The sequence below is a fragment of the Odocoileus virginianus genome, chromosome 31 (assembly GCF_023699985.2).
Source record: "Odocoileus virginianus isolate 20LAN1187 ecotype Illinois chromosome 31, Ovbor_1.2, whole genome shotgun sequence".
Lineage (NCBI taxonomy): Eukaryota > Metazoa > Chordata > Mammalia > Artiodactyla > Cervidae > Odocoileus > Odocoileus virginianus.
This window is the reverse complement of record NC_069704.1, coordinates 29648335-29675964: the sequence shown is the minus strand read 5'-3', so window position 1 is coordinate 29675964 and position 27630 is coordinate 29648335. Positions and strand designations below refer to the sequence as shown.

Below are 27630 nucleotides of genomic sequence, written 5' to 3'. Positions count from 1 at the left end.
CATTTGTGTTATTGTCCCCCTGGATGTCATATTATTTTGGTCTGGCCTCTTTCAGTTTTTTAATTTTTTGGTTCTCAGCAGTTCAACTATGCTTACGTGTGGTTTTCTTTGCATTTATCCTGTTTTAGATATATATAACTCACATCCTCTTTATCTGTTTATCCATCACTGGGCATGTAGGTTGTTTTTATATCTTGGCTAACATATATAATGGTGCAGTGAATGTGGGGGGTTGCATATATCTTTTCAAATTAGTGTTTTTGTTTTCTTTGCATAAGTACCCAGAACTGGAATACCTGGATCATATGGTAATTCTAAATTTTTTGAGGAACTCCATACTGTTTTTCATAGTGCTAGTACTGATTTACATTCCCACTAACAGTGTAGGAAAGATCCCACTTCTCCAAAACCTCCTCAGAAACACTTGTTATTCCTTGTTATTTTGATAATAGTCATTCTGACAGGTGTAAGACCATACTTCACTGTGGTTTTGATTTGGATTTGCTTGAACTGGTGATGTTGAACATGTTTCCATCTGCTTTTCGACCATCTACCTGTCTTTTTTTGATAAATGTCTACAGATGCCCTGTCCAATTTTTGATCACCAGTTTGGTGTTATTGAGTTAGATGAGTTCTCTATATATTTTGAATATTAGCCCTTTGTTGGGTGTATGATTTACAAATACGTTCTCCCATACAGGATGCCTTTTTGTTTTACTGGTGATTTCCTTTGGTCTGCAGAAATTTTTAGTTTCCTGTAGTCCCATTTGTTTATTTTTGCTTTGGAGTCAAATTTTTTAAAATATTTCAAAGAATGATGCCAAGGAGCTTACCACCTGTGTTTTCTTTTCAGACTTCTGTGCTTTCTCAACTTACATTTAAGTCTTTAATCTGTTTTGAGTTAATTTTTTTGTATATGGTGTAAGGTAGTGGTCCAGTTTCTTTCTTTGGCATGTGACTGTCCAGTTTTCCTAATACCATTTATGGAAAAGTATTTTCAGTGCTTTTGTATTATATGTATGTTGTATACTCCTAGCTCCTTTGTCATAAATTACCATATGTGTGGGCTTTTTTCTGGACTATTTAATCTCTTCCATTGATCTGTGTTTCTGTTCCTATGCCTGTATTATACTGTTTTGATTATTATAGCTTTGTAGTATAGTTTGAAATCAGGAAGCATGGTACTTTCACTTTTGTTATTTTTTCTCAAGATTGCTTTAGCTATTCAGGGTCTTTTGTAGTTCCATAAATTTTAGAATTATATGTTCTAAGTTCAGTTCAGTCACTCAGTCATGTCCAACTCTTTGTGACCCCATGGACTGCAGTACACCAGGCCTCCCTGTCCATCACCAACTCCTGGAGCTTACTCAAACTCATGTCCATTGAGTCAGTGATGCCATCCAACCATCTCATCCTCTGTCGTCCCCTTCTCCTCCTGCCTTCAATCCTTCCCAGCATCAGGGTCTTTTCAAATGAGTCAGTTCTTTGCATCACGTGGCCAAAGTATTGGAGTTTCTGCTTCAGCATCAGTCCTTCCAATGAACATTCAGGACTGATTTCCTTTAGGATGGACTGGTTGGATCTCCTTGCAGTCCAAGGGACTCTCAAGAGTCTTCTGTAACACCACAGTTCAAAAGCATCAATTCTTTGGTGCTCAGCTTTCTTCACAGTCTAACTCTCACATTCATACATGACTACTGGAAAAACTATAGCCTTGACTAGATGGACCTTTGCTGGCAAAGTAACATCTCTGTTTTTTAATATGCTGTCTAGGTTGGTGATAACCTTTCTTCCAAGGAGTAAGCATCTTTTAATTTCATGGCTGCAATCACCATCTGCAGTGATTTTGGAGCCCCCCAAAATAAAGTTTTCCACTGTTTCCATTGTTTCCCCATGTATTTGCCATGAAGTGATGGAACCAGATGCCGTGATCTTTGTTTTCTGAATGTTGAGCTTTAAGCCAACTTTTTCACTCTCCTCTTTCACTTTCATCAAGAGGCTCTTTAGTTCTTCTTCACTTTCTGCCATAAGGGTGGTGTCATCTGCATATCTGAGGTTATTGATATTTCTCCCAGCAATCTTGATTCCAGCTTGTGCTTCCTCCAGCCCAGTGTTTCTCATAATGTACTCTGCATATAAGTTAAATAAGCAGGGTGACAATATACAGCCTTGATGTACTCCTTTCCCTATTTGGAACCAGTCTGTTGTTCCATGTCCAGTCTAACTGTTGCTTCTTGACCTACATACAGATTTCTCAAGAGGCAGATCAGGTGGTCTGGTCTTTCCATCTCTTTCAGAATTTCCCACAGTTTATTGTGATCCACACAAAGGCTTTGGCATAGTCAATAAAGCAGAAATAGATGTTTTTCTGGAACTCTCCTGCTCTTTTAATGATCCAGCGGATGTGGACAATTTGATCTATGGTTCCTCTGCCTTTTCTAAAACCAAAAAGCGCAATTTTGATAGGGGTTGCATTGAATTCTTAGATTGTTTTGGGTGGTATAGGTACTTTAGAAAAATTATTTTAATCCTTGAGTATGGAATATCTTTCCATTTGTTTATGACTTCTGTTTCTTTAATCAGAGTCTTCTGGTTCATAGTGTTTAGGTTTTTCACCTCCTTGGTCAAATTTATTCCATTTTTTTTTCTTTTTGATGCAGTTATGCAGTGATGCAGTTATGCAGTGATGCAGAACATGGAATTGTGTTCTTCTTTTTCTGATAGTTTGTTATTACTGTATAGAAAGGCCACACATTTCTGTATATTAATTTTGTATCTTGCAACTTTATTGAGTTCATTTGTACTTCTGAAAGTCTTTTGGTGGAGTCTTTTGGATTTTTTCTATATGGAATATGTCATCTGCAAATAGTGACAGTTTTACATCTTATTTGGATGTCTTTCTTTTTTTTCCTTCCTAATTGCTAGGACTAATACTAAGTTGAATAAAAGTTGCAAAAGTAGGCATCCTTTTGTTGTTCCTGATCTTAGAGGAACAGGTTTCAGGTTTTCATTGTTAAGTATGATATTAACTGTGCATTTGTCCTATATGACCTTTATTATGTTGAGTTGTGTATCTTCTATCCCCATTTTGTTGAGAGTTTTTTAATCCTAAACGGATGCTTAATTTTGTCAGATGATTTTCTGCATTTATTAGGATGAGTGTATGATTTTTATATTTAATTTTGTTAATTGATATATTCTTTGGATTTGCTATGTTGAATCATCCTTGGCTCTCCGGAATAAATCCCACTTGATGATAGTGTAATGTCTTTTTGAAGTATTGTTAGACTTAGGTTGTTGATATTTTGTTGAGGATTTTTACGTCTATGTTCACTGGGGATATTAGCCTATAATTTTCTTTTCTTTTCCTTGTGTCCTTGTCTGGTTTTGGTATCAGGGTAATGCTGGCCTCATAAAATGAATTTGGAAGTGTTCCTTCCTCTTGAGTTTTCTGGAACAACTTTGAGAAAGATATGATTAAATCTTCTTTGAATGTTTGGTAGATTTCACCATTGATTCCATCTGGTTCTGGACTGTTCGTTGGGAGATTTTTGTTTACTGCTTCAGTTGCCTCAATAGTAATTGGTCTATTCAGATTTTTTATTTCTTCATGATTCAGTGTTGGAAGATTGTATGTTTCTAGGAATTTATATATTTTTTTATGTTCTCCAGTTTGTTGGTATATAATTGTTTATATCAAGTCTCTTACGATCCTTTGTATTTCTGTGGTATCAGTTGTAACTTCTCCTCTTTCATTTTTTATTTTATTTATATGAACTTTCTTTTTTTCTTGGTGAATCTAGCTGAAGTTTGTAAATTTTGTTTATCTTTGCTGAGTTTTCCTTTTAGTTTAGTTATTACAATATTTATGTCCTAATTATAATTCTAATAGCTGCTTTCAGGCCCTTGTCTGCTAATTCTAATATTTTGGTCCACTCAAGTCAGTTTTCCTTGATTGCTTTTTCTTTGAATTTGGGTCATATTTTCTTGTTTCTTTGTCTTTATATACCTGATAATATTGGATTTCAACTTGGACATTGTGTTGATATTTCATAGAAACTCTGGATTTCTAATGTTCCTCTAAGCAGTATTAAATGTTTTATTTTAGCACAGTTAACTTGGCTGAACTCAGACTTCTGACCTTATTTTCTCTGCAATAGGCGGCAGTAGAAATCTGTTTAGTTCAGTTCATTTAGCATAAGGGGAATGTTTGGTTTGCCCCAAATATAGGGTCATTTAGAAAATTGGGCAGTTTATATGTAGACTATAAGGCTTTCGTCTTTCCTGAAGTTTTCCTTCTTTATTTTCAAGCTGCTGAGTCATTTCTGAATTCTGTCCTCTGATTCTTAAACCAGTCAGACTGTGGAGTTCAGTTTGAGTTTTAGTTGCTCTGCCTAGCACCAAGTAGGGCCTACTGCCTGATAAAAATCTGTGAAACAGGAAACTCAGTGCCATTCTCTTCTCCCAGGTGTATTCCCTACAGCTCCTGTCAGCTTTTTTGCTTATTCCTGTGTTGTTGTGTTGTTCAGTTGCTCAGTCATGTACAACTGTTTGCAGCACACACCAGGCTTTCCTGCCCTTTACTGTCTCCTGGAGGTTGCTCAAACTCATGTCCGTTGAGTTGGTGCTGCCATCCAACCATCTCATCCTCTGTCATCCTCTTCTCCTACTGCCCTCCATCTTTCCCAGCATCAAGGTCTTTTCCAATGAGTCGACTCGTCACATCAGGTGGCCAAGCTATTGGAGCTTCAGCTTCAGCATCAGTCCTTCCAGTGAATATTCAGGACTCATTTCCTTTAGGATTGGCTGGTTTGATCTCCTCGTTGTCCAAGGGACTCTCAAGAGTCTTCTCCAGCACCATCAATTTTTCAGCACTCTACCTTCTTTATGGTTCAACACTCACATCCATACGTGAATATTGGAAAAACCATAGCTCTGACTGTACGGACCTTTGTCCATAAAGTGATGTCTTTACTTTTTAGTACTTTCTACATTTGTCATAGCTTTCCTTCCAAGGAGCAAGTGTCTTTTGATTTCCTGGCTGCAGTCTCCATCCACAGTTATTTTAGAGCCCAAGAAAACAAAGTCTGTCACTATTTCCATTTTTTCTCCCATCTATTTGCCATAAAGTGATGGAACTAGATGCCATGATCTTAGTTTTTTGAATGTTGAGTTTTAAGCCAGCCTTTTCACTCTCCTCTTTCACCCTCATCAAGAGGCTCTTTATTTCCTCTTTGCTTTCTACCATTAGAGTGCTGTCATTTACATATCTGAGGTTGTTGATATTTATTCTGGCAATCTTAATTCCAGCTAGTGCTATATCCAGTCCAGCATTTCTCATGATGTACTCTGCATATAAGTTAAATAAGCAGGATGACAACATACAGCCTTGACCTACCTCTTTCCCAATTTTGAACCAGTCCATTGTTTTCTATCCAATTCTAACTGTTGCTTCTTGACCTGCATACAGGTTTCTCAGGAGGCAGCTAAGGTGGTCTGGTACTCCCATCTCTTTAAGAATTTTCCACAGTTCATTGTGATCCACATAGTCAAAGGCTTTAGCATAGCCAATGAAGCAGAAGTAGATGTTTTTCTGGACTTCTGTTGCATTTTCTGTGATCCAATGGATTTCTCTGCCTTTTCTAAATCCAGCTTGTACATCTGGAAGTTCTCAGTTCACATACTATTGAAGCCTACCTTGAAGGATTTTGAGCATTACTTTGCTGGCATGTGAAATGAGTGTAATTGTTCAGTAGTTTGAACATTCTTGGACATTGCCCTTCTTTGGGATTGGAATGAAAACTGATGTTTTTCAGTCTTGTGGCCAGTGCTGAGTTTTCCAAATTTGCTGACATATTGAGTGCAACACTTTAACAGCATCATTATTTAGGATTGTAAATAGCTCAGCTGGAATTCCGACATCTCTACTATCTTTGTAGGAATGCTTCCTAAGGCCCACTTGACTCCCCACTCCAGAATGTCTGGCTCTAGGTGAGTGACCACACCATCGTGGTTATTTTGGTTATTAAGACCTTTTTTTGTATAGTTCTTCTGTGTATTCTTGCCACCACTTCTTAATTGCTTCTGCTTCTGTTAGGTCCATGCTGTTTCTATCCTTTATTGTGTCCGTCTTTGCATGAAGTGTTCCCTTGGTATTTCTAGTTTTCTTGAAGAAATCTCTAGTCTTTCCTATTCTATTGTTTTCCTCTGTTTCTTTGCATTGTTCACTTAAGAAGGCTTTCTTATCTCTCCTTGTGATTCTTTGGAACTTTGCATTCAGGTGGATATATCTTTCCTTTTCTTCTTTGCCTTTCACTTCTCTTCTTCTCTCAGCTATTTGTAAGGCCTCCTCAGACAGCCATTTTGCCTTGTTGCATTTCTTTTTCTTAGGAATGGTTTTGGTCACTACTTCCTTCACAGTGTTACAAACCTCTATCCATATTTCTTCAGTCACTCTCTATCAGATCTAATCCCTTGAATCTGTTTGTCACTTCCACTGTATAATCATATGGGATTTGATTTAGATCATACCTGAATGGCCTAGTGGTTTTCTCTACTTCAATTTAAGTCTGAATTTTGCAATAATGAACTCCTGGTCTGAGCTACAGTCAGCTCCCAGTCTTGTTTTTGCTGACTGTGTAGAGCATTGCCATCTCTGGCTGCAAAGAATATAATCAGTCTGATTTTGGTATTGACCATCTGGTGATGTCCATGTGTAGAGTCATCTCTTGTGATGTTGGAAGAGAGTGTTTGATATGAATAGTGCATTCTCTTGGCAAAACTCTGTTAGCCTTTGCTCTGCTTCATTTTGTACTCCAAGGCCAAACTTGCCTGTTATTCCAGGTATCTCTTGACTTTCTGCTTTTGCATTCCAGTCCTCTATGATGAAAAGGACGTCTTTTTTTGGTGTTATTTCTAGAAGGTCCTATGTGTTTTCACAGAACCATTCAACTTTATCTTCTCTGGCATTAGTGGTTGGGACATAGACTTGGATTACTGTGATGTTGAATGGTTTACCTTGGAAATGAACCAAAATCGTTCTGTCGTTTTTGAGATTGCACCCAAGTACTGCATTTTGGATTGTTTTGTTGACTATGAGGGCTACTCCATTTCTTCGAAGAGATTTCTTGCACACTGTAGCAGATGTAATGGTCCCCTGAATTAAATTCACCCATTCCCATCCATTTTAATTCACTGATTCCAAAAATGTCAATGTTCATTATTGCCACTCCTGTTTGACCACTGCCACTTTACCTTGATTCATGGATCTAACATTCCAGGTTCCTATGCAACATTGTTCTTTATTGCATTGGACTTTACTTTCACCTCCATACACATTCAGAACTGGGTATTGTTTCCACTTTGGCTCAGCCTTTTCATTCTTTCTGGAGCTATTTCTCCAGTATTCTCCAGTAGCATATTGGACATCTACTGACCTGGGAGGTTCATCTTTCAGTGTCATATCTTTTTACCTTTTCATACTGCTTATGGGGTTCTCAATGCAAGAGCGCTGAAGTAGTTTGCTGTTCCCTTCTCCAGTGGACGACGTTTTGTCAGAACTCTCCCTCATGACTCATCCGTCTTGGGTGGCCCCCATGGCGTGGCTTATAGTTTCATTGAGTTGCACAAGTCTATGATCCTGTAATCAGTTTGGTTAGCTTTCTGTGTGGTTTTCATTCTGTCTGCCCTATAATGGATGTGGATAAGAGGCTTGTGCAAGTTTCCTAAAGGCAGGGACTGGCTGTGTGGAAAGCGGGGTCTTGCTCTGGTGGGCAGGGCCGTGCTCAGTAAATCTTGTATCCAGTTACCTGCTGATGGGTGGGCCTGCGCTCCCTCCATGTAGTTTGGCCTGAGACGGCCCATCCTGGAGTCTGCAGTCTCTGTGTTTGGCCTAGTGGTGACCTCCTCCAGGAGGACTTATTTCAACATGTTGCACCTCCTAGGAATGCTACTTCCAGTGCCCTGACCCCATGGCAGGCCACTGTTGACCCACGCCTCCACCAGAGACCCCCAAACACTCTCAGCCAAAGTCTGGCTCAGTCTCTTATGGGGTCACTGATCCTTTCTCCTGGGTCCTGGTGCACACAAGATTTTGTTTGTGCCCTCCCAGAGTCTCTGTTTCCCCAGTCCTGTGGAAATTCTGTAATCAAATCCCACTGACCTTCAAAGTCAGATTCCCTGGGGATTCCCAGTCACAGGTGCCTTTAGATTTTTTGTTGTTGTCTATGGGAGGATTGTCTGATATAAGCTACTCCACTTTTATCAGAAGTGGTATTCCCCTTCATTTAGGAGGAAGAATAATTAAATAATCACACAAACAGATATAAAGCTAGAACTTCTTTTGTGCTGTGAAGAAGTGCACAGTGCCACTAATAATAGGGGAATTTGACTTAATCAGTGAGATAAGGAAAGATGTAGGAAAAATGAGAGAGTTACTTACACAAAGAAAATATTGAAGATGATTCCATATATTTGTTGAATGAATATATTTGTAACCCAGCTTTCTCTGCATCTTGGCTTCTTTCTTTGCACATATTCTTTTTAAAAAATTTTTATTGGAATATAGTTGATTTACAATGTTGTGTTATTTTCATATGTACAGCAAAGGAAATCAGTTATGTTTATATATATATATATATCCACTCTTCTTTAATTTTTAAAAGTTTTATTTCTTAAAGTCTTTATTGAATTCATTGCAATATTGCTTCTGTTTTATGTTTTGGCTTTTGACCCCAAGGCTTGAGGGGATCTTAACTCCCCGGTCAGGGATCCAACTTGTATCCTCTGCATTGAAAAGTGAAGTCTTAACTGCTAGATCGCCAGGAAAGTGCCTATCCACTGTTTTTTAAGATTTTTTCTTTTTCCCATATAGACCATCACAGAGTATTGAGTAGAGTTCCCTGTCTTTGCACATATTTTTATCCTCTCAATCTTTAATCATCTCTCCAGGCTTCTGTGATGATTAATGGGTATCTGTAATTTAGTACTTTTAGTATTATTCCGTGAACCATGTCCTTCATGGAAACTTCTTGAGACAAAGGACTTGTGGGTATGGACAATTTAAGTGGTATAGCTGGGTCCATGGCCTTCTGGTTCATATGATTCACTGAGTTAAAAGGAAATCTCCCTCCCAATATCAGGTGTTTAGATATTCTGGGTAAAAATAATAACATACACATGTGTACACAGAGACACACACAAATGAAAATTCAAAACCAAGAAAGTTATCTTAGTTGACCAAAATGAAGAGAAAATGTAAAGTCAGCATGATGAATAGATGAATAGGAGCCTAACCTAAGATACTCTCACAGGAGAATAGATATAGGCCTTAATAGCTAGCTGGATGTGTGGAGGGAGGGTGTAAGCAGTGGGGGAGCCTGATCTCCACTAAGGAAGGGATACCCAGCCATGGACTCAGTATATGCGGAGAATTAAAACTGAATTATTTGCCTAAAGCCAGAAGCTATGATAGGGAGATCCTTATATTTGGTGGAGAAAGAAAGTTCTGTTACACTGTTCCAAAAGAGGCAAGGAAATCTGCTGTCTACTTCCCATATATGGGAAGAATTCCTGAGTCCTCCAACTAAAGGAGCACACTGTATCTATCTTGTGCAAGCCAAGTAAAAATAAATCCACATTTAGATACATTGAAGGAAACTGTAGAAACCCAAAGATAATTAAAGGATATAAAAGCTTCTAGCGGGGAAAAACAGACACATATCAAGAAATGCAGATTAATTACAAACTTCTTATCAGAAAAAAGATGTCAGAATATAGTAGAGTAATATAGTTAAAGTGCTAAGTGAAAATAACTGTCAACCTGAAAGTCTACACTTAAATGATCATATAATAGTGAGGATATATTAAAGGCATTTTCAAACATACAAGTGTTGAAAGACTTTACTACTCCCAGACTTGTCCTGAAAGAATTACTAAAGGTATACTTAAGTAAAAAGGAAATTATGGCAGATTGTATTTTCTAAAAGGGGTCATAACAGGATCTTCCATTTTACATGCTCTTCTCCAGTGTGACTTAACCACTCCCCACATCAAGAGATGGAGCTGAATTCCCACTTCTTGACTGTGGACTGGCCATATGACACTTTTTTAAAACTGATAGCAAATAGCCTCCAACTAATAAAAATAAATGGAAAAAAAAAAACCCGATAACATGTGGTGGAAATAATACTACACTGACTTTTGAGGCTAGATCAGAAAATACATCCAGCTTTCAGCTAGTTCTTTGGGACATTGGCTCTGGAGGCTGCCAGCTGCCATGTAAGTTTTCTGACTATTCTGAGATTTTCATGATAGGGAGATATTTTGTAACCACACTGATCATTAGACCTCCCAGACAAGTCTATTCTCCACTGAGTGCCATAGTCAAATTCATAAGATTCAGAAAAATGGCCTGAGTAATATATATGGTGTAAGTAAATAATATTTTATATTTATAAAGAATAATAATAAAATGGTTGCTATTTGAAGCATAAAATTTTGGGTTAATTTGTCATGTAGCAGTAGTAACTGGAGTTAAATTGAACCCTGAAAGAGGGGTGAAATGTAGGAATCCATCATGGCTAGGAAGCTTATGAACAAAGAAGTATTGACTTTTTCCTAAGTTGGATGAGGGTTAAAAACAATGTCATAGTAAGATATTAGGAACAATAATACGGAAGCTGAAATAGAGTAGGGAAGAGGAAGGACTCGGGATAAGACTTTCTAGGGTCCTTTTATTTTTCAGAGATTGACTTCATGTAGTCATATTCAAGAAGAGAAACTGTTAGTCACTCAGTAGTGTCTGACTGTTTGCCACCCTATGGACTGTAGCCCACCAGGATCCTCTGTCCATGGGATTCTCCAGGCAAGAATACTGGAGTGGGTTGCCATTCCCTTCTCCAGGGGATCTTCCCAACCCAGGGAACAAACCTGGGTCTCCTGCATTGCATGTGGATTCTTTACATATTCAAGAAGAGAAATCGATTGTATAAGCTATGAAAACAGTAGAGGGAAAAAGAGAATTCAGAAAAATTCAACAAATAGAAAAGTAAAAGCTAAGAAATAAAGTCATGTTAAATAGAAAACACAAAATAAGTTGGTTGCGATTACTGCTGTTATAATCATGATAAATGTAAAGTTAATTTCAGTTGTCAAAAATGACTGTGTATTTTTAAAAATACAGCCCAACATTGCTTAAAAAAGATACTCACGGCAGAACAACTCAGAGAAGTTAAAAGTATGGAAAAAAAAAAGTATGGAGAAGATATATCAGTGTGTCGGGGAAAAAAATATTTTGTTTAAATGCAGGTACAACAGTATTGATATTAGGCAAAATGAAATTTTTGGTGCTTTGCCCAGGAAACACTTGCATGTGTGTACCAGGAGTCATGTACAAGGATGTTCAATGCAACACTGTGATAATAAAAAATTTAAGAGAACTTATCTATCCGTATGGAAATGTATGGATAAATTGTGGAGTATTCATAATAGGAACGGCAAACAGCAATTAACTAAGCTAGATTTATTTCCATTTGCATGGCTATATTTCACAACTATTGAGTGAAAGAAATAAGTTGCAAAATAATATCTTAGCATGACGTTTCAAACATAATACATTTGTACTTTTAGTTCAGTTCAGTTGCTCAGTCATGTCCGACTCTTTGCAACCTCACAAACTGCATCACACCACGCTTCCCTGTCCATCACCAACTCCTGGAACTTACTCAAACTCATGTCCATCAAGCTGGTGATGCCATCCGACCATCTCATCCTCTGTCATCCCCTTCTCCTCCCGCCCTTAATCTTTCCCAGCATCAGGGTCTTTTCGGATGAGTCAGTTCTTCCCATCAGGTGGCCAAAGTATTGGAATTTCTGCTATAGCATAGTCCTTCCAAAGAATATTCAGGACTGATTTCCTTTAGGATGGACTGGTTGGATCTCCTTGCAGTCTGAGGGACTCTCAAGAGTCTTCTCCAACACCACAGTTCAAAAGCATTGATTCTTCGGCACTCAGCTTTCTTTTTAGTCCAACTCTCACATCCATACATGACTACTGGAAAAACCATAGCTTTGACTAGATGGACCTTTATTAGCAAACTAATGTCTCTGCTGTCTAGGTTGGCCATAACTTTTCTTCCAAGGAGCAAGTGTCTTTTTTAATTTCAGGGCTGCAGTCACCATCTGAAGTGATTTAGGAGCCCCCCAAAAATAAAATCTGTCACTGTTTCCACATCTATTTGCCATGAAGTGATGGGGCCAGATGCCATGATCTTAGTTTTCTGAATGTTGAGTTTTAAGCCAACTTTTTCACTGTCTTTCACTTTCATCAAGAGGTTCTTTAGTTCTTCTTCACTTTCTGCCATAAGGGTAGTGTCATCTGCATATCTGAGGTTATTGATATTTCTCCCAGCAATCTTGATTTCAGCTTGTGCTTCCTCCAGACCAGCATTTCTCACGATGTACTCTGCATGTAAGTTAAATAAGCAGGGTGACAATATATAGCCTTGATGTACTCCTTTCCCTATTTGGAACCAGTCTGTTGTTCCATGTCTAGTTTTACTGTTGCTTCTTGACCTGCATACAGATTCTCAGGAAGCAGGTCGGTGGTCTGGTATTCCCATCTCTTGAAGAATTTTCCAGTTTGTTGCACGATCCACACAGTCAAAGGCTTTGAGGTAGGCAATAAAGCAAAAGTAGGTGTTTCTCTGGAACTCTCTTGCTTTTTTGATGATCCAGTGGGTGTTGGCAATTTGATCTATGGTTCCTCTGCCTTTTCTAAATCCAGCTTGAACATCTGGAAATTCACAAACATGTACTGTTGAAGCCTGGCTTAGAGAATTTTCAGCATTACTTTGCTAGCGTGTGAGATGAGTGCAATTGTGTGGTAAATTTGAGCATTCTTTGGCATTGCCTTTCTTTGGGATTGGAATGAAAACTGACCTTTTCCAGTCCTGTGGCCACTGCTGAGTTTTCTAAATTTGCTGGCATATTGACTGCAGCACTTTCACAGCATTAATCTTTCAGGATTTGAAATAGCTCAACTGGAATTCCATCACCTCCACTAGCTTTGTTCATAGTGATGCTTCCTAAGGCCACCTTGGCTTTGCATTCCAGGATGTCTGGCTCTAGATGAGTGATCACACCATCATGATTATCTGGGTTGTGAAGATCTTTTTTAATTCTGTGTGTTCTTGACACCTCTTCTTAATATCTTCTGCTTCCATTAGGTCCCTACCATTTGTCCTTTATTGTGCCCATCTTTGCATGAAATGTTCCCTTGGTATCTCTAGTTTTCTTGAAGAACTCTCTAGTCTTTCCCATTCTATTGTTTTCCTCTATTTTTTTGCATTGATTGCTGAGAAAGGCTTTCTTATCTCTCCTTGCTATTCTTTGGAACGCTGCATTCAAATGGGTATATCTTTCGCTTTCTCCTTTGCCTTTTGCTTCTCTTCTTTTCATAGCTATTTGTAAGGCCTCCAAAGACAACCATTTTGCCTTTTTTCATTTCTTCTTTTTGAGGATGGTCTTGATCACTGCCTCCTGTACAATGTCACGAACCTCCATCGATAATTCTTCAGGCACTCTGTCTATCAGATCTAATCCCTTGAATCTATTTCTCACTTCCACTGTATAATCATAAGGGATTTGATGTAGGTCATACCTGAATGGTCTAGTGGTTTCCCCTACTTTCTTCATTCTAAGTCTGAATTTGGCAATAAGGATTTCATGATCTGAGCCACAGTCAGCTCCTGGTCTTGTTTTTGCTGACTGTATAGAGCTTCTCCATCTTTGGCTGCAAAGAATATAATCAATCTGATTTTGGTATTGACCATCTGGTGATGTCTGTGTGTAGAGTCTTCTGTTGTGGTGAGGAAGAGGGTGTTTGCTATGACCAGTGCATTCTCTTGGCAAAACTCTGTTAGCCTTTGACCTGCTTCATTTTGTATGCCAAGGCCAAATTTGCCTATTATTCCAGGTATCTCTTGACTTCCTACTTTTGCATTCCAGTCCCCTATAATGTACCTCTGTACTTCATAAGTAATGAATTGTACTTCATATAATGTACTTCATAAATAATGAATCTTGTACTTCTAAGATTCCTTCTATTTCTAAAATTAGCAAATTTCACATCAATAAGCTGTGTTCCTATTACTATATGCATTTGACTGTCTGAGGAACCATCCCCAGAAACAGTATACTTCAGTAACTTAATTCCTGACTGTCATTAAGAATAATCACTGTATCCTAAAGAATGAACACACTGGCAGTAGAAGAAAACTGTCTTCCTCTGAACAAGTAGTCTGTAGAGTTAAGTACTTTGTAACCATTCCCAGTATGCCCAATGCTACATAGTAAGCACATATGTAAAAATCTCTCTTTTTCCCCTGAGTTGCCTAGAAGAAAAGAGATGTGGCAGAAAGAAGTACAGATATATCCTGAGAAGAGATGAGAGCTATCTGGAAGATGATGTTTGAGTAATAACTTTCTTCTAGAATGTATGCAAACCAGAATTCATGTTCTGTAAATAACTAGACCTTGAATGCCCTCAGATGTCAAATTCCACAGATATTTGTTGAGAACCTACTATATCTAGGGTATTTTACTTAACATGGTCATGAACACGGAGATCAGGAGTCCCAAATTCTTTATAGACCTTTGGAGGATGGCTGGAGGATAGGGGTAAGTATAAAACGAGGCATGATAAGTTAAGGGCCATGAGAGTGGTACAGAGGGCTTTGTAGCTTGAAAGGAGAATGGGGCTTTGGAGGGTTCCAGAATGGAATCTGTTTCATACATCTGTAAATGTGCTCATTTCTGTTTTGGTGATTAAGGGTGATAAGACAGTTTCTTTGCTGTGCCATAGCTCTATTTATTAGTATTTAATCCTCTCCTATTTACTCCCCACCACCCACCTTTCTTAAGAAAAATATTGCTGTACATTAAATCTTTCAAAGCCTCTAATGGTGTTGCTGAGACAATCATTTAAGCATTTAAAACACAAACCACATAGTACATTCATTTTAGAGGCAGCAGTGGTTAGCCACTGGAAACTAACCTTTGGGTTTGATAAAGGGGGGAATTTTATGTTATGGCTTATGACAGAGAATGGAAAAATGCTTTAGTGAGATGGACTGGCATTTAAAATTGAAACACAATAATAGCAAAAAGTGCTGAAGTCAACAAACTGCTTAGAAATATGGTTACTATTTGCTGAGAGAGGCCTTTCGAGGTGGCCAGATATATGTGTGTGCAACCACAGTCAGTTCAGTTCTTCCCTAAATGTGGAACTGTGACCCTGATTGATGCCAGTGAGAGTTATTTACTTGCAGAGGAATATTTAGATGATTCATAAATCCAAGGCAAGTAGGAAATAAGTATAATAAGCAACAGGGTTTTAGTAGACTTATACATTATACGTAACTTAGGCTGGAAACCATGCAAAGGTAATGGTGATCTTTTGAATCTTCTGGGTTTGCTTAAAAATTCTCCTTTCCCTCCCAAAGCTATTATATTCTGTATTGATTCTATTCCACAAACCTGAAAGAAAATAATTTTTTAAAAAAGATAGAGTGGGAGTATGGAAGAGAGTCTTAGCATTTGATTTATGACTTGTACAGTGTAAAGGAAATGGTCATGAGAGCTGGAGGATGAGAATTTCAAGAAAAAGTATAAGCAAGTGAAAAAGCATCAGAAATTGACCTTGGGCAAATTGCTTTACTCTCTGGATGTTATTGTCTTCATTTGTAAAACTAGAGTGTTAGAAGAGAACCTTAAGGAATTTTTCAGCTTGAGAATCCCATGAAGTAGACTAGTTAAAATGGACAGCACAGCAGACCAGATGTGGTTTTTGCTTGCATATTTTCTTTCCAGTTTCATTGAGATTTAATTGACACATAACATTGTATTACTTGAAGGTGTATAAGGTGTATAATGCTTTGATATCTGTGTATGTTGCAATGCTCTGTTTTAAAAAGTGGTGGCCTTGGAGGTGTTTGAAACCTTGGTAATAGGATGGAGGCATGGGGAGGGACATATGTTGGCAACAGAAAATGTCGAATGAAACAACATTCCAAGTTAGTGAAAAGGGACGGTGCTGGGAAAAATACTTCTCCATTTCTGAGGTTTCTTTTCTTGTGGAGGGAGCTTAATCACTGTAACATTCCTGGTCATTTTACTTCTCCTTTAAGGTAGGTGGAGTGACTTATTCTGGTAAATTTTGAAAGAAGCAACTAGGTGTGCTCTGCTCAGCTCAGTTCCTCTCTTTTGCTTTTGGGCAGCAGCCCTGACCACAAAGGACTGTTTTTCTTATGTCTCCAGGCCCTGAGTCTTACCTGTTGAGGATACCTGCTCTCTTGGGAGCTTTGACCTGATCCATCATTGCCTGTGACCAATCTAACTTGAGGATTTGGTTTTTAGGTACCTTTGACTTCCACACCAAGTCATATCGTTCAGTTTAGTTTTCATCAATAATGTGATACTTTGGCCTCCCTTTGCCATACCCTATCTTGTTTCTCAGTATGTTCAGAATTTGGATTCGCAAGAAGAGTTCTGTTTATTTCTCTCTCTCAGACTCCAAAAGCTAGAATGCAGGGGGAAAGAACTGGCTTTGGTGAGAAGGGATTATTATGTTTTCTCTGAATCTGGAGAAGGCGATATATTTCCACTGAATCAGGAAGAGGGCACTAATTATAGAGAACTGGAAATCCTTGAGGTATAATGGAGTTTCAGGGATTCAAAATCATCACAGTTAGGTAGGAGAACAAATTAATCAACTGAGGATGAGTCATCAGGCATGGATTTGGAAACTTAAAAGAAGAAAAGGTTTAGAATTGCCTGTCTATGGAGTATACTCAAGAATCCAGTGAAAGATGTTTACAGATGGGGGCCAAGATGGAGGAGTAGAAAGACCCTGAGCTCACCTCCTCTCATGACCACACCAAAATTACAACTATTTTCAGAACAATCATCAGTGGAAAAGATCAGACCCTATCAGAGAAGATCTTCTATAACTTAAGATCTAAAGAAGGACCCACAATGAGATGCATAGGGAGGGGCAGATAGTGTAATCAACTCTTATAACCACAGACTGGAGAATAATTGTAGTGCAGAGGATCTTCCACAGGAGTGAGTGTTCTGAGACCCATGTTGGGCTCTCCAGCTTGGGGTTCCTGCACCAGGAAGGCAAACCTTCAGAGCGTTTGGCATTGAGGACCAGTGGGACTTAATTTCAGGAGTCCCAAAGGACTAGTGGGAAACAGACTTCACTCTTAAAGTATTTACTACACAAAATCTCATATGCTCTGGGACCCAGCAGAAAAGCAGTAATTTGATAGAAGCGTGGACCAGATGTACCCATGGTTTTGGAGGTCTCTCAGAGAAGCAGGGGTAGCTGCAGCTGACCCTGGGGACATAGACACCGGTGGCAGTCATACTGGGGAGCTGCTATTGTGTGGATACTGGTGCTGGTAGGCAACATTGTGGAACCCTTCCTCTAGCTCATTAGCTGCAAGGCCTGACTCCACCCAACAGTTTGTAGGCACCTGTGCTGGAACATCTCAGGCGACGCAATGAACTGGTTTAGAATACAGGCCTACTTCTCAGTAGATGGACTGCCTGAAGACCTCCTGAGCCCACAGCCACCTCTGGACGTGCCTCTAGGCATTGTCCTGCCCACCAGAGGCCAGGACCCAGCTCCACCCACCAGATACAAGAAAGCTATGATCTCACAGCCTTTGGACCCAGCCTGCCTAGAGCAGGCCAGACTCTGCCCTGAAACCTTCTGGGTCCTGTCCCTGCTTATTGGCATATAAACCCAAGCTTTGAAACATCCCATACACCATATGCACTGTGTTAAGAACCAGCCATTCCCCACCAGTGATCTGACACCAGCTCTGGGATCCCTGGGCCATGTAGGCAAACTCCAGGACCCAGCTCTGAGAGCCAGTAGTCCAACACTAATCCCAGAACCTGGCTGTATCCATCAGTAGGGAATCAACAGCCCTGGAATCTTCTGAACCCTGACTCTGCACTATCCCCAGAGTCCCCTGGGGTTCTGCAGTCAGTCATTTTGTGACCATGCCCAGCCAACCATCTGCCAGAAGCCTCCACACAAGCACAGGGCCTGGCAACCAAGTGGATTAGGGCCAACCAAGACTGCCAGACCACCCACATAGCCTACCACAACAGAAGGACCCACACAGCCCTCATGGGGCAACCCCTAGAACACACAGCTTGGATGATGAGAGGAGGATGCACCACTGGGACACAGGACTGCTCCTACAGAAGGCCACTTTTTTGGGGGTCAAGAAACATAATTAACCTTACAAGTAAAAATATAGACAGCAACTTAGGCAAAATGAGGTATCTGAGAAACATATTCCAGACAAAGGAATAAGATAAAACTCAAGAAAAACTCAGTGAAGTCTCCAGATTGGTAATCTAACCAAGCAAGAGTTCAGTGTAATCATCACAAATATGATCAAAGAACTTGAAAGAAGAATGGATTTACAAAGTGAGAAGTTAGACGTGTTTAACAAAGAGAAATATAAAGAACAACCAAACAAGGATGAAGAATACAATAAGTGAAATGAAAAATATACTAGAAGGAGTCAACAATAGACTAAATGATACAGAGGATGGGATCAGCAAGATGGAAGACAGCATAGAGGAAATCACTGACATTGAGCAGATAAAAGAAAAAATGAAGACAGTTAAAGAGACCTCTGAGATCAAGTGCACTAATATTTGTATTATAGGGGTCTCAGAAGGAAAAGAGAAAGAGGCTGAAAACATATTTGAATACATAATAGCTGAAGACTAACCTGAGAAAGGGAACAGTCATCAGGAAGCCAAGAGAGTTCCATATAGGAGTAACCCAAAGGGAAACACACTAAGACACATTGTAACTAAAATGATAAAATTTAAGAGTAGAGAATATTAAAAGTAGTAAGTGAAAAGAAGCAAATAATATACAAGGGAACTTACATAAGACTATCATCTGACTTTTCAGCAGAAACTCTGCAGGCCAGAAGAGAGTGGCACGATATATTTAAAGTGATGAAAGGGAAAAACCTACAACCAAGAATACTCTACCCAGCAAGACTCTCATTCAGATTTTATGGAGAAATCAAAACATTTACAGGCAAGCATACTCTAAAAAGATTCAGCACCACCAAATCAGCTTTATAACAAATGTTAAAGGAACTTCTCTAAATGAGAAAGAAAAGGCCACAACTAGAAACAAGTAAAATTACAAAATGAAAAACTCATCATAAAGGCAAACATACTATAAAGGTAGGAAATCATCCATGCACAAAGCTACTAGGAAAGTTAAAAGACAAAACTAGTAAAATCATCTATGTCTACAATAAGCAGTTAAGGAAACACAAAACAATTAGATTTAAAACATGATATTAAAAAAATGGGCTTATCCTGGTGGCTTAAATGGTAAAGAATCTGCCTGCAATGCAGGTGACCTGGGTTTGATCCCTGGGTTGGGAAGATCCACTGGAGAAGGGAATGGCTATTCATTCCAGTGTTTTTGTCTTGAGAATTCCCTGGACAGAGGAGCCTGGTGGGCTACAGTTCATGTGGTCATAAAGAGTCAGACATGACTGAGCAACTAAGCACAATGATAATCAAAAATAGTAATCATGAGGGGAGAAGAATACAAATGTTGGGTTATTAAAATACATTTGAAATTAAGAGATCAGCACCTTAAAACAATTTTATATATATGTTGCTGAACAACCAGTGGCTCACTGAAGAAATAAAAGAGGAAATTAAAAAAAGAAAAACCTAGAGACAAATGAGAATGAAGACATGGCTATCCAAAACCTATAGGACATAACAAAAGCAGTTCTCAGAGGGCACTGTATAATGATACACGCTTACTTTAGGAAATAGTAAAATCTCAAATAAACAACCTATCCCTATGACAGATGTAAACTTTTATATATAGAATGGATGAACAACGAAGACCTACTGTATAGCACTATATTCAATATAGTTCAGAAGAAGTATGTTCAATATCCTATGGTAAACCATAAAGAAAAGAATATAAAAGTGTGTGTGTATATGTATGTGTGTGTGTGTATATATATATATATATATATAAAGAAAAGAATATAAAAGTGTGTGTGTATATGTGTGTGTGTGTGTATATATATAAATATATACACACACAGTGAATCACTTTGCTGTGTTGTAGGAAGTAACATGACATTGTAGATCAATTATACTTTGGGAAAGAAAAAAGAAAGGAAAAAATAAAATGTAGATGAATTATATCTCAATGAACCTGGTGAAAATTATATCATAACTTATAGGAAAAATAAAACAAAACCCTAACCCTACACCTAAAGGAATTAGGGAAAGAAGAACAAATAAAACCCAAAGATAGTGAAGGAAAGAAATGAAGATGAGAGCAGAAATAAATGAAATAGAAGCTAAAACAATTGAAAAGATCAATGAAACTAGAAGCTCGTTCTGTGAAAAGATAAACAAAATTGATAAACTAGACCTATCGAAAAAGAGAGGGCCCAAATTAATAAAACCAGAAATGCAAAAGAACTTACAATTGACACCAGAGAAAAGATCATGAGACTACTGTGACCATCTCTATGCCAATAACCTGGATAAACTAGAAGAAATGGACAAATTCTTAGAAATATAATCTCCTCAGACTGAACCAGAAGAAACGAAAATATGAATCAACCAATTCCTAGCAATGAAATTGAATAAGTAATTTTAAAACTTCTGGCAAAGAAAGTCTAGGACCAAATGGCTTCACAGGTGAATTCTACCAAATATTTAGAGAGGAGTTAACACCTATACTTCTCAAAATATTGTGGAGGAAAGAACACGTCCAAATTCATCCTATGAAAGCAGCATTGCCTTGATACCAGATAAAGATATCACACACCCAAATACTTAACAGGTAAGGAAAAGTGAAAGTTTCTCAGTCATGTCTGACTCTTGTGACTCCATGGACTATAGCCTACCAGGCTGCTCTGTCCATGGAATTCTCCAGGCTAGAATACTGGAGTGGGTTGCCATTCCCTTCTCCAGGGTATCTTCTCAACCCAGGGATTGAACCTAGGTCTCCTGCATTGCAGGTGGATTCTTTACCATCTGAGCCACCAGGGAAGCCCAAGAATACTGGAGTGGGTAGCCTATCCCTTCTCCAGCAGATCTTCCCAACCCAGGAATCGAATCAAATTCTCCTGCATTGCAGGTGGATTCTTTACCAGCTGAGTTTCCAGGTAAGGAATCCACCTGCAGTGCAGGAGTCACAGAAGACATGGTTTCAATCCCTGGGTCAGGAAGATCCCTTGGAGGAGGAGATGGCAACCCGTTCCAATATTCTCTTGCCTGGGGAATCCCTTGGAGAGAGGAGCCTGGCAGGTCCACGGGATCTCAAAAGAGTCACATAGGACTGAGTGACTAAGCATGCACACACACAGAAAGAAAATTACATACTGATATCACTGAGAAACATAGGTGCAGAAATCCTCAGCAAAATATTTGCAAACCAAATCCAGCAATACTTTAAAAGGACCATACACCCTGATCAAGTGGGATTTACCCCCAAGGATGCAAGGATTTTTCAATATCCACAAATCAATCAGTGTAATACATTACATCAACAAATTGAAAAAATGTAAACTGTCACTGTTTTCAGGTTACATGATACTATTCATAGAAAATCCTATGCTGAAAGAAATTGAAGATGACACAAGCAGATGTTTGTGGATTGGAAAAATCAATATTATTAAAATGACATACTATCCAAGGCAATCTACAGGTTTAATGCAATCCTTATCAAAATATCAATGGTATTTTTCACAAAATCAGAACAAAAAATTTTTACATTTGTATGGGAACACAAAAGATCACAAATAGCCAAAGCAATCTTGAGAAAGAAGAACAGAGATGGAGGAACCACACTCTGACTTCAGACTATACTACAAAGCTACCGTAATTAAAACAGTGGTATTGGCCCAAAAGCAAAATATAGACCAATGAAACAGGATAGAAGGCCCAGAACTAAAGTAATGCACTTATATTCAATTAGTCAATGACAAAAGAGGCAAGAATATACAAGGGAGAAAAGAGTCTCTTCAATAAATTGTGCTGGGAAAACTGGACATTCACATGTTAAAGAATGAAATTAGAACCTTCTCTAACACTATTCAAAAAAATAAAATGGATTAAAGGCCTAAATGTAAGACCTAAACTCATGAAACTTCTAGAAGAAATAACATGGCAAAACACCCTTTGACATAAATCATAGCAATATTTATTTTTTGGCTCTATCTCCCAAATGAAGTAAAGGCAAAAATAAATATATGGGACCTAATTTAACTTAAAAGCTTTTAAATAGAAAAGTAAGCCATCAACAAAATGAAAAGACAACCTACTGAATGGGAGAAAATGTTTGCAAATGATGTGACCAATAAAGCATTAATATTCAAACTATATAAACAGTTCATATGGTTCAACATAAAAAACAAGCAACATGATTACAAGAGAAGATGCTTAATATCACTCATCATCATCAGGGAAATGCAAATCAAAACCACAATGAAATACCACCTCACACCTAACAGAATGGCTGTCATCAGAAAGAACACAAATAGCATTGGTTAGAAGGTGAAGAAAAGGAAACTCTTGCACAGTGTTGGTGGGAGTGTAAATTGTTGTAGCCACTGTGGAAAACTGTATGTAAGTTTCTCAAAATTCTGAAAATAGGACAACCATAGCAATTCCACTCCTGGGTATATATCCAAACGGCAATTCTTACTTGAAAAGATATTTGCACTTCAGTGTTCTTATTAACATTGCTTACGCTTGCCAAGATATGGAAGCCACGTAAATGTCCATCAACAGATGAATAGATGTGGTGTCTGTGTCTGTCTGTCTATCTATCTATCTATCTATCTATCTATCTATCTATCTATCTATATGAAAAGCCAGTCTACTGAATGGGAGAAAATGTGGTGTGTGTATATATATGTATATATGTATATATATATTTGTGTGTATATATATATATATGTACACAATGGAGTACTATGCAGCAATAGAAAAGAATAAAAATTTTGTCATTTGTAGCAACATGGATGAACTTTGAGAGTATAATTCCAGGTGAAATGTCAGACAGAGAAAGACAAATACCGTGAGAGATCACTTATATATAGAATCTGAAGAAAATCAACAAGCTAGTAAATATAACAGAAAAAAAGCAAACTCATGGATATAGAGAACAAATTGGTGATTGTGGGTGGGGAGAGGGAAGGGGAAGGGGCACATAAGGGTAAAGGAGTAAGGTACAAACTATTTTGTATAAAATAATCTGCAAGGATATATTATACAATATAAGGAATATAGCCTATATTTTATAATAACTGTAAATGGAGCATAACCTCTAGAAATTGTGAATAACTGTGTTATACACCTATAGCTTATATATAATACTTTTAGTCAAATACACTTCAATTTTTAAAAAATCTCATAAAGAGGACTAAAAGATTTCCAGTTAGGTTGACAGACAAAGTGACATTAACAGACTTGGATGGGCAGGGCTCTAAGGTAGCCTGGGGATAGCCACCAGGGACAAAAGTGGTAAAAACCACTCTACACAACATATTTTATTGTTAAATTATATTAACTTTCACATTAGGAATCTATTAAGTTTAGATAATAAATGGTTTTATCTATATTATTACAAATGCTAATGTGTTCTTTTTCAAATTTCATAGTTTAGACAGCTACCAAGTTAACCCTTTTCTTAGTTGATTCAGAGGTTTCTTTGTGTGTGTCCAGGTATTTTTTAATTAAACAAAAACCAGTGTTTTAATAGCCCAATCAACAAAATAGTATGTTATAGCAACTCCGAAATCCAGCAGGGTCAAGCTTTAACAATCTGTTGTTTCTGATTACATAAGTATTGACAGTAGCTTTACTGAAGTTTATTATAAATAATATGACAATTTCAGTTCTCACGCCAAAAGGCAAATACCCTAGCTTATTTCCTTTGCCCATTGACTTTTCTAGGACTAAAGTGTGTGCCATGAATGGGTGCTAAGTCGCTTCAGTCATGTCTGATTCTCTGTGACCCTATGGACTGTAGCCTGCAAGGCTCTTCTGTCCATGGGATTCTCCAAGCAAGAATACTGGAGTGGGTTGCCATTCCCTCCTCCAGGGGATTTCCAAACCCAGGGATCAAACTGTTTCTTCTGCATCTCCTGCATTGCAGACGGGTTCTTTACCACTAGCAGCACCTGTGAAGCCCAAAGTGTGTGCCAGCTTCTCCATAAAGTGATTTCAGACTATTCTTTTACATCCCTGATTACTCTTAGTTCTTATCATTCTAAAAGTCAAAGTGTATATTAACACGCAGAGTTTAGTGGGGGGATGGGGAGGGAGGAAGAGAGGGAGCAGGAAGGGTTTCAGGAGTCAATTGCACTTAAACTATGTGGAGGGAGAATAGAATTTGGCAGGTAGATATGGAAGGTGGGAGCCAGGAGCACTGCAGGTATGACACAGTAGTCCAAAAAGCATGGAGGTAAGGTGTCAGGTCATCTTTGGGGAGCAGTCTATTGAGCAGGCCTTTGTGTTTTTTGGCCACACCGTGAGTCCTGTGGAATCTTAGTTACCTGACCAAGGACCGAACCGGAGGCCCCTGCAGTGGAAGCTTGGAATCGTAACCACTGGACCACCAGAGAAGTCCTGAGTGTGCCCTTTGACTAGAGAGCAAGGATCTGGAGGGACTGTGGTCTCCATGACAAGGAAAATAGCTTGAAACCAGACTGTACAAGTCTGCTGGAAGCCAGCTCCTTTTAAGGCTAGGTGAGATTTTGATGAGGAAATAGCCTGTGGGGAGGTAGAAAATGAAAATTCAATAGCTTTAATTGTTGGAATAAGATTCTAGAAGGAAAGGAAATAAGAATCTAGGAGATTGGCAGATAAAGTTAGACAGAAAGTGAGGAGGACTTAATAAAAAGGGAGGGCTCAATTTTACTTGAAAAGTCAAACAAGTAATATTTTGTAGTTGATGAAAGAATACGTCTTGATATTTAGAAATACAAAAGTGATTTTTTAAAAACTCTGCTTTGTCAGAGTTTTCATTTCTTTTCCTCTGCCATTTTTTTTTTTTTTTCACTTTTTGGTTAAAAAAAATATTGAAAGAAATTAGGTACACAACAGGGATTGAAATAATTTCAAATAATTTTTCTTTTAGTTAGATTGCTGTTTTAAAATAAGACTACATTTTGATTCAGAACTTTTACGAAGAACTTGGGTATTTTATTACAACATCTGTTTCTACATTTTAATTTCTCTCCTTCCTTTTATAGGTATTTGCATACTTTTTTTTTTTTTCAAATGAGAAGACCTTTTTGTTTGCCACAAGAAGGCTATTATCCAGAATGTTAATGGGTTTTCAGCTATTAAGATGTAATGATATACCTTGAGTATTTAACTATAAATTTGAAAAATCTCTGTGAACAATCTCAAAGGAATACTTCGAATGCACTCCTGGTAAATTGGCTCATTTTCCTGTAATTTACTGGAAGTGCTGATGTGAGAATAGTCCTAATGTGAAAAGTACATTAATCCCTGGAGTTACATTGTATATATTAAATTATTATTCTCAAAGAATAAAACGTATGAGGCCATTTAGCCTTCATTCACATCTGTTACTTAGAATCACAGTAGAAAAACAATCACTTTTCTTATGATGCACAAAATTAGAAATGATACATTTAATATCTTTTAAAACAAGAGGTACAGTGATGCTCAGTTACATTTTTGCCCAACAATCGTTCTTTTCCAAGACAAGGACTGTTCTACTATAATAGTTAGGAACATGATTCTTCTGATTTTGCGGAGGCGTCTTTTATTCCATTGACAACTGAAATATTTTTAGAAACCCATAATGTAGTTTTGTTTGATGTCAGTCAAAAAGATTAGTCTGCCTTGTAGCCATGAGCTCCTACTACACTGTGGAATTATTTAAGGAGGTAATCAACCTGCAGAAGCAGCAGTTGCAGGAGCAAAGGATCTTGTTTGGGAATTTGTCTCATTGTGTTTTTCTTCTTTACCAGGGGCCTGAAAGTTGTGGAATCCCAATTTGTGACATCAGGTGTTTTTTGGAAAGCAGCCATTTATGACTCTAGAAGATTGGGACTGATAGGAAGCCCCTTCTGAGATTTTACCAAAGTTCTTGAACAGTACTACCATGGACATAAAGCTGGATCCCTCTCGAGATGACCTGCCTCTCATGGCCAACACCAGCCACATACTTGTGAAACACTATGTACTGGATTTAGATGTGGATTTCGAAAGTCAAATCATTGAAGGCACCATAGTGCTTTTCTTCGAGACTGGAAACAGATTCAAGAAATGGAGTAGTTCCACCGAGGTAGCCTGCCGATCAGAGTCAAACGAAGCCTGCAGATTTAGGATGCCTGAACCCTGCCAGATTCCTGTGACAAGTACAAAGACCTTCTCATCTAAAATAGGATATGATGATTTTGTAATCTGTGGTAAAGGTGGAAAAGATACTTCTGGTAAAGATGGTAACCATGACAACCAGGAACAGGCTTCTGGGATTTCTAGCTCAAAGTACTGCTGTGACACAGGGAATCATGGGAGTGAGGAATTTTTGCTAGTGTTGGACTGCTGTGATTTATCTGTGTTAAAGGTTGAGGAGGTGGATGTTGCTGCTGTGCCAGGTATTGAAAAATTTACAAGGTCTCCCAAGCTCAGGAATCAGATTGTACATGAACTCGCGGCTCTGCCTGCAGATCGCTGGAGGGAGCAGTTCGACTCTTACGCTCGCTGCAGCCAGGCCCCTGGCTGCGGGGAACTCCTGTTTGACACTGACCCTTGGAGCTTACAGATCAGGAAGACAGGGGCTCAGACAGCTGCTGACTTTCCTCATGCCATAAGGATACGGTACAGAACCAAACCCCAGGGGCGATCAGTCACATGGACCTCAGACCAGAGTGGCAGGTAGGTTATCTGGGTACTCCGCAGTTCCCTGGTCATTAATCTTACACACTGGGAGATGAACCTTTGCAAAGATGCTCCTCTTTATTCTGTGGCATTACCCATCTAACCCTTAAATCCTTCGACCCTCAGGGAAGCAGGTAAACTCCCAGGCATGCTGAACTCTTAATAGGATTACTTTCCTGAAAATGAAAAAGATTACTTTATTAAGCCCCTGTATTTGAGTTAGGAGACTGAAAGTCAGATTTAATGGTTAAATCTCAAGCTTAGCTCTCTGTTGAGATCTCTGCTAGCAACTTCAGTACTGTAGATGGAAACGATAAGTGTCTTTGAGCAAATACTTTCCCAAAGTTCCTTCATATCCCCCCGAGGGAATAAATAGCTGCTGTGTTGGGTTGGTGTGAATCCTGGCAAAGTGCTTCCAAATAAAGCCAACTCTGCTTTGTGACTTTCTTACTGTATCCATCTCTTGGCAGCTATGCCTCCGTGGACTTTGTCAGTTATTATATAATGTGAACCCTCAAAGCACTGGGAAGATCTGTTTCTGAGGAGTGTGACAGTCAGTCCTGCTGAGTTGACACTTGCTTCTTTGGCTGTGATTCTGGGTATTTGACA

At 38.5% G+C, this 27630-nt stretch overlaps 1 protein-coding gene across 10 annotated transcripts in view; it reads left to right on the top strand.

Annotated features, from left to right (window-relative positions):
• AOPEP (aminopeptidase O (putative)) overlaps positions 1–27630 on the top strand; it is a 392900-nt gene that overhangs the window by 41069 nt on the left and 324201 nt on the right. For 9 of the 10 annotated variants that reach the window (XR_011484978.1, XR_011484979.1, XM_070459519.1 and 6 more), the window contains exon 2: positions 26109–27018. Coding sequence is in view for 8 of the 10 variants with exons in the window: in XM_070459519.1 (XP_070315620.1) it covers positions 26243–27018 (776 nt within the window). In the remaining 2 variants the exon portion in view is untranslated. Of the gene's footprint in view, positions 1–24742; positions 24853–26108; positions 27019–27630 lie in introns of those variants that run through there. The other variant, XM_070459516.1, reaches the window with a different exon arrangement.